Source organism: Pan troglodytes, chromosome 19 (genome assembly GCF_028858775.2).
Source record: "Pan troglodytes isolate AG18354 chromosome 19, NHGRI_mPanTro3-v2.0_pri, whole genome shotgun sequence".
Lineage (NCBI taxonomy): Eukaryota > Metazoa > Chordata > Mammalia > Primates > Hominidae > Pan > Pan troglodytes.
In genome coordinates, this window is record NC_072417.2 from 19692045 (window position 1) to 19704389 (window position 12345).

The 12345-nt window shown below is 37.2% G+C and overlaps 1 protein-coding gene across 28 annotated transcripts in view; it reads left to right on the forward strand.

Annotated features, from left to right (window-relative positions):
- SKAP1 (src kinase associated phosphoprotein 1) overlaps positions 1-12345 on the forward strand; it is a 296523-nt gene that overhangs the window by 30394 nt on the left and 253784 nt on the right. For all 28 annotated transcript variants that reach the window (XR_010152796.1, XR_010152797.1, XR_010152795.1 and 25 more), the window contains exon 2: positions 1752-1857. Coding sequence is in view for 25 of the 28 variants with exons in the window: in XM_523821.8 (XP_523821.2) it covers positions 1752-1857 (106 nt within the window). In the remaining 3 variants the exon portion in view is untranslated. The remainder of the gene's footprint in view (positions 1-1751; positions 1858-12345) is intronic.

Below are 12345 nucleotides of genomic sequence, written 5' to 3' on the forward strand. Positions count from 1 at the left end.
GGGGTGGGGGGATGGTTTGGGGATGATTAAAGAGCATTAGATTTATTATGCACTTTATTTCTATTATGATTACATTGTAATATATAATGAAAAAATTATACAACTCACCATAATGTAGAATCAGTGGGAGGCTTGAGCTTGTTTTTCTGCAACTAGATGGTCCCATCTGGGAGTGACAGGAGTCAGTACAGATCGTCAGGCATTAATTCTCATAAGGAGCACACAACCTAGATCCCTCACATACACAGTTCACAATAGGGTTTGTGCTCCTATAAGGATCTAATGCTGCCACTGATCTGACAGGAGCTGGAGCTCAGGTGGTAATGCAAGTGATGGGGACCAGCTGTAAATACAGATGAAGCTTCACTTGCTCACCTGCTGCTCACCTCCTGCCATGTGGCCCTTTCTTTAAAATTTCATAATTATCAGATCACTGAGGAAATAAGGTTCCTGTGTGTGGCCCAGGGGTTGGGGACCCCTGATATATATGATACAGTTTCATATTACACGCACAATTTTTGGAGGTGGAAAATTTTAACTATATTATTTATACGCTTTTGGGGGATGACAAACCTTTTGTGCAGAATAAAATGTGTAGCCAGTGTTTCTGGCAGTTGTAATCATTATCAATGTATTTTGTCTTTGAAAATTTGTAGAACCACCCCCCCTCCGCAATTTCTTCCTTCAACATGACGTGATTTGTTTCATATTATGTATTTCTATCATGTCCCTATTTTATAATATATGTTCACATTAATTGCAGTTCCCTTCTCTTGGAGACATTTGTCTTTCTCATGTGGGTTCCTTCACTTGGTTGTATTGTCATTTTCATTGATGATGCATCTGCTAATTAATATTTCTTTGAATGCCTGCCCTTTTGTTCTTGATTTTTGCAGTTCAGCTCTATTTTTTATTTCGGCTCTATTTATTGGTATTTCTTTCTAGCTTCTATTGGCCTGTGACCTTCTGTGACTTATTTATAATATTACATGTTTATGAAATTGACAGTCCAGGCCGGGCGCGGTGGCTCACGCCTGTAATCCCAGCAGTTGGGGAGGCCGAGGCAGCCTGATTGTCTGAGCTCAGGAGTTCGAAACCAGCCTGGGCAACATGATGAAAACCCATCTCTACTAAAATACGAAAAATTAGCCGGGCTTGGCGGCGTGCGCCTGTAGTCCCAGCTACTCAGGAGGCTGAAGCAGGAGAATCACTTGAACTTGGGAGGTGAAGGTTGCAGTGAGCCAAGATGACGCCACTGCACTCCAACCTGGGCAACAGAGTGAGACTCCGTCCCCCCACTAAAAAAAAGAAAGAAATTTACAGTCCATTCTCTGCCATCAGTAATAATTAATATGTAAATGTTTACTTAAAATTATTTAGAAAACAGTTATTTCCTATGGCTAATATATGTCATAGTTTTCTAAATTCATAGCAAGGTCTTGGATTATTAGAACATGTTACCTACAGGTATATATAAAATTTTAGTTATTATTTATTCTGGTAACATATACAAAATATAAATTTTACCATCTTAACTATTATAAAGTATACAGTTCTGTGGCATTAAGCACATTCACATTGTGCCACAACTATAAAGTTTTTTTTTTTTATCATACTTTAAGTTTTAGGGTACATGTGCACATTGTGCAGGTTAGTTACATATGTATACATGTGCCATTTCTTAATCCTTCTGATTTTCCTTTCTCCCTTAGTACATCTTTTCTGTTTTATCAACTTTCATTTTCTTTTAGATGCTGAGGAGTTTCTGGCAGAAGGTTTGCGGAATGAGAACCTCAGTGCTGTTGCAAGGGATCACAGAGACCATATTCTACGGGGCTTTCAGCAAATCAAAGCCAGGTTTGTATAAACTGGTTCCATTAATCTTCTTCATAAGCTTTAAAACAATTTATAATCAGTAAAATAAAGTCACAAGGTAAGACATACCTATCATAGTTCTTTATACTTGGCAGAAACTTAATAAATATTTACTGAATTGAACTGGAGGCAGGCAAGCATAGTTAGTGTAGTTTACCAAAATAAAAATGTTTTGATAATTATGTATGTATCTTGAGGTAATTATTCTGCTTTTAGCTTTGGATTTTTATGTTAGCCTTTATTGACCACTTTTGCATTTAACTAAAAAAATGGTGAAAGCTAAACATTTATGCTTGTCCAAATTATTAACGAGAAAGTGTTAGGCAGTATGAGATAATGTTCATTATGATTTTTGGTACTGATTTTACTTCCACATCTCCTTACCTCATAGAAAACTTAAATGAGACTTATCAAGTTGATTCTTTGACTATATTGGGATGTTTTATTTCTGGACTGGGTTGAAATATTATGTCATTTTTTAAAAATAAGAGGCCCTGATGTAATTTGTGCATTTTAGAATGTGAGCATCTGAGAGATGCAAACACTTGCTTGGGGAAAAAATAAAAATTTTCCTTTATAATATATTTTCTGACCACCTATTGCTTGAAATGGGTAACTGAATGAGAGCAAGGGATAAGTGAGTGTTCCTTTAGCCTTTTCAAACCTGGTGGCAATGTGATTCAGAATGTTTAAACTGAATATTCTTAGAAAAGGAAGAGCATCTGCAGGGTTGTGGTTGGGATTTAATTTGCGTGGCTGACAGTTCTTAGTATCTGCTCTAAAAACCTCATTGAAACTCCATAGAAGCAGAGAATTTTATCCTTCGGGAGGGCACAGCCAGAATCTATTCCATTCAGGAATGTGAGAGAACCTCATGAGATGCCCTGCTGGATCTTAGTCAATCTTTCCTGCTGGCTAATTAAGCATCACTTTTACTCAGCAACTGGGGACTGTGTAATTATCAGCCTGGGTTGCCCTGAATAATTGAAACAAACAGAATGCAAAAGATGGGAGTTTTTTGCAAAAGTGGGAATATCTATAATTTTTGGTAGGTTGAAAGAGTGTTTAAAACAAAGTTCTCCATAATGTTATTTTATTAATAGATAAGTTTAGGCTTAGTTACATACCTGGAGACTTAGTAACCTATAGATTTTTTTTAATTTCACAAGTTTGCCTTTGTATTTTATGATTACTCTAAGGGTGGCATGCGGAATAAAGGTGGAATTATTTTAAATTGGGAGAGGAATACCCTAAAGATAATGGTGTATTTGGTGATTCAGTTGGTATAAATCTCTGATAAGGAATGCAAAAACACTTTTACTGCAGCTGTGGGTACAAATACACAATGAGGAGGAATTCTTTCCTGTATTTGTACCACAGCATTGAGAAAGGACTAAATTTCAATCTTAAGTTGGTAATAAAAGGCAAATTACGGTAACTCATTACTGTCAGCTGCATATTATTATACTTCTTAATCCTCTTTTAAAATACATACACACATGCACACATGCATGAACACACACGCAAGCTGAATTTGTCATGGGATAGAGTCAGTTTCTTGTTCTCAAATTCTTGTTCTCAAAGAACTTTCTGTGTGGTTTGTGGGGTAGACATTCAGGAAATCATCAGCGGGAACTTTAGGAAATATCTGCATTGTTGATGGGAGCTTTCTGTTCATTGACTTGTTGCAAGAAAGATGACACTTTATTTAGAATTTCATAATTATCAGATCACTGAGGAAATGAGGAGCCAGAAATTAGATACTGTACAAGAAAATGGAAAAACGAGGCTTTCCTTTGGCAAGCTGTTTGAAATTGCCTTACATCCACCCATTCAATCATCATTCTGTTAATGTAACCCTTGTTTTCCTGAATCCTCTTCTTCAGCCATATCACCTCTATTGTGCCATTTATAGCTGCCACATTTACTTATGTTGTGTGGCAGTTATATGTCCCCCAAAAAGCTTGGCATAAAAAGAAATTTAGAAGTCATCAAACTTGAGAGTTAAACATGTATGGCAGGCTAAACGCAGTGGCTTACTCCTATAATCCCAGCACTTTGGGAGGCTGAGGCCAGAAGATCGCTTGAGGCCAGGAGTTTGAGACCAGCCTGGGCAACATAACAAAACTCTCTCTCTACAAAAAATAAAAAGTTAGCCAGGTGTGGTGGTATATGCCTGTGGTCCCAGCCATTTGGGAGGCTGAGGTAGGAGGATCACTTGAGCCTAGCAGGTTGAGGCTGCAGTGGGCCATGATCATTACATTGCACTTCAGCCTGGGCGACCAAGTGAGACTCTGTCTCAAAAAAAAAAAGAGTAAAAAATAAACATATGGCAAATACATGAACCATACAGTAACACAAAAATAATTAAAATTAATGAAGATCATTTAAAAGGTTTTCTTTTTAGTCATTTTTTTGTTTGTTTGTTTTTTGCTTTTTTAGACAGAGTCTCACTCTGTGGCCCAGGCTGGAGTGCAGTGGCACAATCACAGCTTGCTGCAGCCTCGACCTCCTGGGCTCAAGCGATCCCCCGACCTCAGCCTCCTGAGTAGCTGCACATCACCATGCCTGGCTAATTTTTTACTTTTTGTAGAGACAGGGTGTCACTATGTTGCCTAGGCTGGTCTGGAACTCTTGGACTCAAGCAGTTCTCCTGTCTTGGCTTCCCAAAATGCTGAGATTACAGGCCTGAGTCTCTGTGCCTCGCCTATTTTTAGTCAGATTAAAACAATAATATTTTAGGAGTTTGGTAAATTTGGGGGGGTGGTAACCTATCTAAAACTATAATTTAGCACTTCAAGCCTTATTTGGAAGGTAGATGAATCTCTAGCAAGATAACCTGGAAAAGCCACTACTAGATAAATGTAAATTATATATTTACACACACATATATATATATTTTACAACTTCCTAGTCTCTTTGTTGTTTCCTTGCTTCCTTTAATTCTTTCCTCAACGTGTATTGCTCTAGAAACAAAAGGGTGGAGAGAAATAAAAGTAGCACTGCCTGTGATTCTTGGTAAACTTTAGGGGCTTAGCTCTTATTTTTATGGCTGGCTTGGCATTCACTGGTATTTGCCATGGTTGTGGACTTGCTGTAAATGGAAGCATCTGACTCCATCACAGCTATTACAATGTGCTTTTTGCTATTTTTTGTTGTCTAGAGTGAATGACCACAGGAAAAGACAATTGTGTCAAGAATCCTGGGTGTTCTCCAAGTGCTCATGTTTTTCAGTACAAATCACTTTAGCTATTCTGTGTTTAGACTTAGAAACAAAAAATAGCTATCTTTTTTTAGACTTAGAAACAAAAAATAAAATCCTATCTATATTTACATACTCTTTTCTTTTTGTTTGAAAGTGTTACCAATGAAGGCTAATATTTTCCATGTAACACAAAATAAAAACGGATAGCAATTTCTGTGATTCCAAGGAAATGAAGCCCTGTTGTGGTATTTGTTGTCCTAAGCTGTGATTTTCATTGCTTTTCTTAAAAACTAAACAGCTTTCACGTTCCAAGTCTAAGTTTTCATTGAGCCCTTTGGAGAATGGCTAGTATGAAAGCCAGGCAAAGGCACTTCCTGCTTTATTACGATGGTCACTGCAGGATTAGCACCAGATGTGAGACACCTGGAATGAAGCAGTTGTGATCTGTGCTCAGACACTTGATGGCATTCTAATGCATTGGGAGAAACAGTAGAGCATTTTTTAAATGTTTGATTCAGTGGAGGCCATCTGACTGCAAGAACACGTTGAGAGTGGGGGAGGGGTAAAGAAAAAAAAAATATATATATATATATATATTTTTTTTTTTTTTGAGACCGAGTCTCTGTTGCCCAGGCTAGAGTGCAGTGGTGCGATCTTGGTTCATTGCAACCTCCACCTCCCAGGTTCTGGCGATTCTTGTGCCTCAGCCTCCCAAGTAGCTGGGATTACAGGCATGAGCCACCACACCTGGCTAAAGTTTTTTGTATTTTTGGTAGAGATGGGGTTTTACCATGTTGGCCAGTCTGGTCTCTCCTGACCTCAGGTGATCCACTCACCTTGGCCTCCCAAAGTGCTAGGATTACAGGAGTGAGCTACCACACCCAGCCAAAAATAGAATATTTTTATTATTGAGATATGGCTTAATTTCTCTCTCAATGGCCCTTCTTGGATGACTAGTCATTTATGCTCCCTGTTGGAAGTGAAGGACAGAGCCAATGGAAGCAAACCTGGAGTATTGTTTCCTTCTGTGAAACTTAGTAATGCTGAAGGAGTTCCAAAAAGAGACCAGTAGATTTATATCACATTGAGATGGAAATAAATAAAGAAATACATTTTGTGGAACAGGGTTATGGCACAAAACTCAGGACATTTAAACTACAGGCTGAAAGAATATCTTGAACGTGTCTCATTTGTGGGTGGCTAACCTATAGCTCTGTGTGAAACATGATATACTAGTAAAATCTCATAAAAATAATTCTGACTTTCTTTGGGAATTTCACGTTTTCTTTTCAGCTTAACGTGGATTTAGCTTTAAAACAAGATTTAGCTTAAGAATGTATAATTCTGATATTTTTGTATTATAGGAAGAAAGACAAGGAGTTAGTCTGATAAAACTCTTGGGAGCAAGAGTTTTGAAGTAGTATACTGTAAATATAATTACCATTAATTATATAGAGAGTTTTACTTTTCTTAAATGTTAATTATTGAGCTTAAAAATCCCCAAAACAAAACACATTCAAATAAAGTATGCTTATCAAAAGAACTAATGTATAATGTGCTATTAGTACATTTATGTTATTCACAAGTTTCAAGATTTACTCATAACATCTTTTTCTGTTTTTTAATTTTGCTACTTGTACTGGAGCTTCAGTGCCAATGCAGAAAAAAAAAAAAAAAAAGGAGGAGGTAGTTGAATGATCCATATAAGTTTAAATAGCTCTGAAAAGGCTCTAAAGTCATAGCAATAATTTGACCACATCTGGAAGGTTAATAACTCATTTCTTCCTTTTTCAGTCTTATCCCTCCCTCCCATCCTTAAAGGAAGAAAAAACAAACCCACAACAACTTCAACATTATTTCTCAACTCATCAGTTATATCAGCCAAATTTTTGCTTAGTTCTCTGTTATTCAGTGGATGAATGTTGAGATTTCACAACTGAGTTAAAGAGTTTTGTGAATCTACTTCTCTAGGAATGAGAGGTTGTATTTATTGCTCTTTTAATCTGGAATGCCCTACAGGTGAGAATGATAGAATATTACTTACTGTTGATCTCTTGGCTTAACTTTTAAGACCTGGTAAGGAAGATCATCTTATGTGTTTTTTATGGCAAGTCTCTGGCCTTTCAAAATAGCTTTGAAATGTATAACTCTCCTTATAATTTTATCATAATGATTATTTTGTTTATTCTTTCATATGTGAGGCTATCTGGAAGTAGAACAATTTTTCTTAAATAACATTTTTTAATGTAATAATGACCATAGTCCTTGGTGGTTCAGAATAAACCATACCTTTGATATTTTCATTTTATATCTTTAAGATTTTAGATTGAAGTTCAGAAAAATGTTTTTTGTTGTTGTTGTTGTTTGTTAGTTAGTTTTTTGTCTTTTTGAGACAGAGGCTCATTCTGTCACCCAGACTGGAGTGCAGTGGCATGATCTTGGCTCACTGCAACCTCCGCAAATTCAAGCAATTCTTGTGCCTCAGCCACCCGAGTAGCTGGGACTACAGGCGTGCACCACCATACCTGGCTAATTTTTGTATTTTTAGTGAAGACGGGGTTTCACCATGTTGGCCAGGCTGATCTTGAACTCCTGGCCTCAAGCAGTCCGCCCACCTTGGCCTCCCAAAGTGCTGGGATTACAGGCGTGAGCCACTGCACCTAGGACAATGTATTTTTAAGAGAGTTTTTAGATCACTTGCAAAACTAGATCATGTGTAATTCTTCCCAGTACTGAGCTCCTCAATCAAGAGTGAAAAGGAGTTTGGGATTGTGAGCTAGAACACAGGCAGGTAACTGAACTTGCACCCTTACAGTCTGACTAACCCATTAGAATAATAAGCTGAGCCGTACTCTTTAACTGTATAGTTAGGTCACTGAAATTTGCTTTACTCCTGATAGAATTTTAGCCATCGTTATCACTTGGGCACATTCCTATTAGCTACTCAATATGGATTTGTCTTGGTTTCAGAAAATCCTGTCTTTTTTTTTTAATACGTGAAGCCTCGCTGTCTGTAGATGGACTTAATTCATACATTGTGTGAAAAGATCATCTGTATGAAATTACTGCCTTCATTTTTATCACCATTTGCTTTGGCTTTGATTTTAAGTCTCATTTGATCTGGAGCTAGCCTTTTGTCCCAGAGCTATGCTATTTTCTCTGTTTAAGAAAAGCCAATGAAAAAGGCCTCTCTGTATTTATCTGTTTGTGGATTCCAGGAACCTGTGGCTTGGGACCTTACTGATGATGGTTTTCTCTAATTTGCATGTTTTCTCTTGTTTCTGATATAGACCCAGCCTGTATCCACCTTCTGTGTTACAGGGAAACTGGAACAGAGGGGAGGGAAATGCAAGAGCACTGGGCCAACTGTCAGGAGCCAAGCCCTTTGTTCTGATGTTACTTCTGTAACACTGAGTCACTTGAAGATTCCCCTAATGATAATCTTATGTTTTCTTTTTAGGTTGCTTACCCAAAATGTTGTTTGGAATTATTTTTTTAAATAAATGTTCCAAAAATGCACACATTACCAACCAAACCTTAAAACTTCTATTTGATTTCTTTTATGGTACCCCCATGACTTTTTTAAAAATTTGGAATGTGATGCAGGAAATTTCATTTCTTGGGATTTTATTTCATGATTCTGTTGAAAATTAGTTGAGCATAAAGTGGGTTTTTATAATCACACCATGTGAATCATTTCTTCTTTGGATTCTGGATCTTCTCTCCTAGTGTGTAGCCTCCTCTAGTCTCCCTGAAGTACAGTGCTAGCAGGGTTGATAATGAAATGCAGTTCTGCTTATCACACTCAGCAAAGGGCTCAGAGAAGATGGGAAAAAAATCAATCCCACAGGAACTTCTCGAGTGCTAGACATCCATATTTAACCCCCAAGCATTTAAAATGGAAATGAGATATCTTAGGGTTTTAGTTTTTGATTTACACAAGATGTCATTGCCTCCTTGGCAACAGGAATATTTTAGAGACCAACTGCTGACCTGTTTGGGAAGATCTCAGCCTATCGCCCCAGGCGTGATGTAGTTTCTTCATATTTCTTTCAAAACTCTCAGCAGTGCTTTGCAGTAGCTTTGATTCTTTGGGCTTCGAAGGGTGTCCCTTCCAGGGCCCATCTTAGGAAAGAAAAAAAAAATAGTGTAGGGGAACAAACAGCTCATAAAAGAGGTGCTATCCCTGTGGCAGCTCTTACTGTAGTCAGACAATTAATAGAGTTTACAAACCAGTAGTACTAGAGCATGGCAAAGCCAAGAAAATTCCAATTTGATGCTGGTGCCTTGTTGTTACAAAATCCCCACTTGTAGTGAGCCATTCTTAAATCGTCCAGCTTCTGGTAGTTTTTATCACAGTGTGGTTTATAAAAGATATGTTATAATTAAATGCTGAAACTCAAAGCTCCCTCTTGAGTTTGTGAGCCTTGTTGAGGTTCTCATTATAATTTACAGAAAACTTTATGGCCACATAATCTCCAATTAGCTATTTCTCCAAGTTATATTAGTGAGTGACTCTCATTTGTAAATTCTACCATAACCACAAGGCCCAAACAATTTGGTAATTTAGACCTTCTATCACGTTTACCAAGTGCCTTTGTTCTTTTGTTGATGAGAGAACTGGTATATGAGAAATTACTCAAAGTAACAGAATTTGTTTAAATATTAGGATTTAGAATTTAGAATTTTATCTAGCCAAGCCATCAAAAAAATGAAGTGGCATCTTTCAAAGATTATTGGTTTTAAAAAACTGTAAACAAATATTGAAGTCTAGTTAATTATATGCATGCTGAATTGTTTGGGGATGGAGTGTTCTAATTTGAGCAGTTTGTTTTGGAATGTATAAAAAATAATATGGATGGAAGGATATATGACAAAGCAAATAAAATGTGAATCACAGCATATATCCACTAGATTGTGGGTGTACATGTGTGTTCTTTCAACTTTTGTGCAAAGTTGAAAATTTTCATAATATAAAGGTTTTTTATTGTTGTTTGTTTGTTTGTTTGTTTCCTGAGACAGAGTCTCACTCTGTCACCCAGGCTGGAGTGCAGTGGCGTGATCTCGGCTTACTGCAACCTCTGCCTCCCGGGTTCAAGTGATTCTCCTGCCTCAGCCTCGTGAGTAGCTGGGATTGCAGGCACATGCCACCATGCCCGGCTAATTTTTGTATCTTTAGTACAGACAGGGTTTCACCATGTTGGCCAGGCTGGTCTCAAACTCCTGACCTCATGATCCGCCTGCCTCGGCATCCCAAAGTGCTGGGATTACAGATGTGAGCCACCAAGCCCAGCCCCATAATATAATGTTATAAAAAATACTTCATTGGTTTGACTTTGCATTTCAGGAACCATGGATTTTATTCACTCTGGTTTCAGAAAATCGTAGACTGCCTCCATATGGGATATGGTTTTTAAGGATGATAATTTTCTAGGAATAATCTTATTATTTTTGGGTAATACTGAACTAGGGGATAATCCTCCAGTTTGTTATTTCTGACATAAGTAACAGGAAGTAGCTAACTTTTGTACTTCTTTAAAACTTCTAAACCAGCAATTGTTAGGAGCTAAAATTCAATTCAAACATTCTACCTGGGATATCCTGAAATTTTGATTTTTTTTAAAAAAAGGAAAGGTAATTTCTGACTTTTCTCATAAATTTGATAAAAGGAAAGCTAATATGAGATTGGTAGTCCAGCAGGAAATGGAACTCAATTTTATAATTTAAAAATCATTTTATGGTATTAAAAATGACAGAGGTTAGAAACAAAGCTCTTATTCTTTTATTGAACTAGAATTGAAAGTGGCAGAAAATCATTTTGGCCCTAGTGCAGTAAATGTTATCACTAAAACATGTTCAGGGGATATTAGGACAGTCTCTCAAGCACCAGAGACAAAAGTTCACAAAGCAAGAACTGATTTTTCTGTCCTTATCTTGAAATTATTAAATGTACAGGAGACATGAAGGTATCTTAGTTCTAAGAGGACTGGAGATGAAGTATATGTTGAAAGTGATAATATTTCCATTCTGGAGAGGTGAGATGGAGAGAAGAGATAGTGGCATGGATGTCTCAGCAGTTACAGGCACGGTGGAGGGAAGAGAGTGCACAGGGATAGGAGGGTTCATGAACCAACACAGAGCTGAGAAATCCAAGACCACAAAAAATTATACTCATGCAATATTGTGAGCTGATGATGAAAATGGTAAGGAAGCAAGTGATACTATTCTTTAAAAGAATTGTGTGAAGATTATATTTAACAGGGAGATTAAACTGGGGCTCTCAGCAGCTACTTTATTTTGCGAATCTTGTAGGAGAAAAATGTTAAGTCCATTTGGGAAAAACCAATCATTTTTGAGTGTGCAGTGTGATTATGCTTCAGAATTTTGCATAAATGGAGCAGGTTGGTAGGCATATGTTTGCTGATCCTAAAATGGTTAAAATTCAGAATAAGTAAGACTCTTGTGAAATTGAGTTTTCAGGTTCCAGCCAGTGTTCTATGCTGCCATATGGCATAACTAGAATTAATTGCTGTTCTCAGTCTCTTGTTCTTCTACTGAATATTTAGGTGCCCTGTTTGAAATATTAGTGGTTCCACAGAAGTATTTAATCACATGAGATAGATGTTTGACATGTTCATGAAAGCAGTGTATGTAGCTAATAGTTGCTTAGAAGAAAAAGCCCCTCATGAGGTTTTCTAGCTTCCCTTCCCTGCTCCTGCCCCCATCCCCTAACTTGTTTTAATTAGAAAAATGGACACTGGATAGAAGGGTTAGCAAGGAAAGGAAGAAAGATTATCACGACTTTATAGGGGAGACAAGAGAAGATCAGACAATAAATTGCTTTCGCTAGTCTTTAGATCCTTGATACTCCAAGTATCAACATGGAACAGCAACCTGGAAACTTGTTAGCAATGCAGACTCTCAGGCTCCATTGAATGAGACCTACTTAATCATAATCTCATTTTAATAGGATCCTAAGTTTATTTGTACAGTATGCACATTAACATTTGAGAAGCACGGTTTTCACACATCAGATTCATTTTAAATTCAGTTTCTCAGAACTTAGAATACATATTTCTGGAGATCATAAGCTCCTTAAAGGCATGAATGGTCTTACAGTCACCAAAAAAAAAAAAAAAGGTCTAGCATGGTGCTGGCATGTTGCATGAGTTCAATGATGTGAGTAAAATGCATGATGAAAAACTGTTATAAATGTATTTTTAGGTCCTAGACTAGACCTGAGAACAACAAAAGACCCTCTTTAT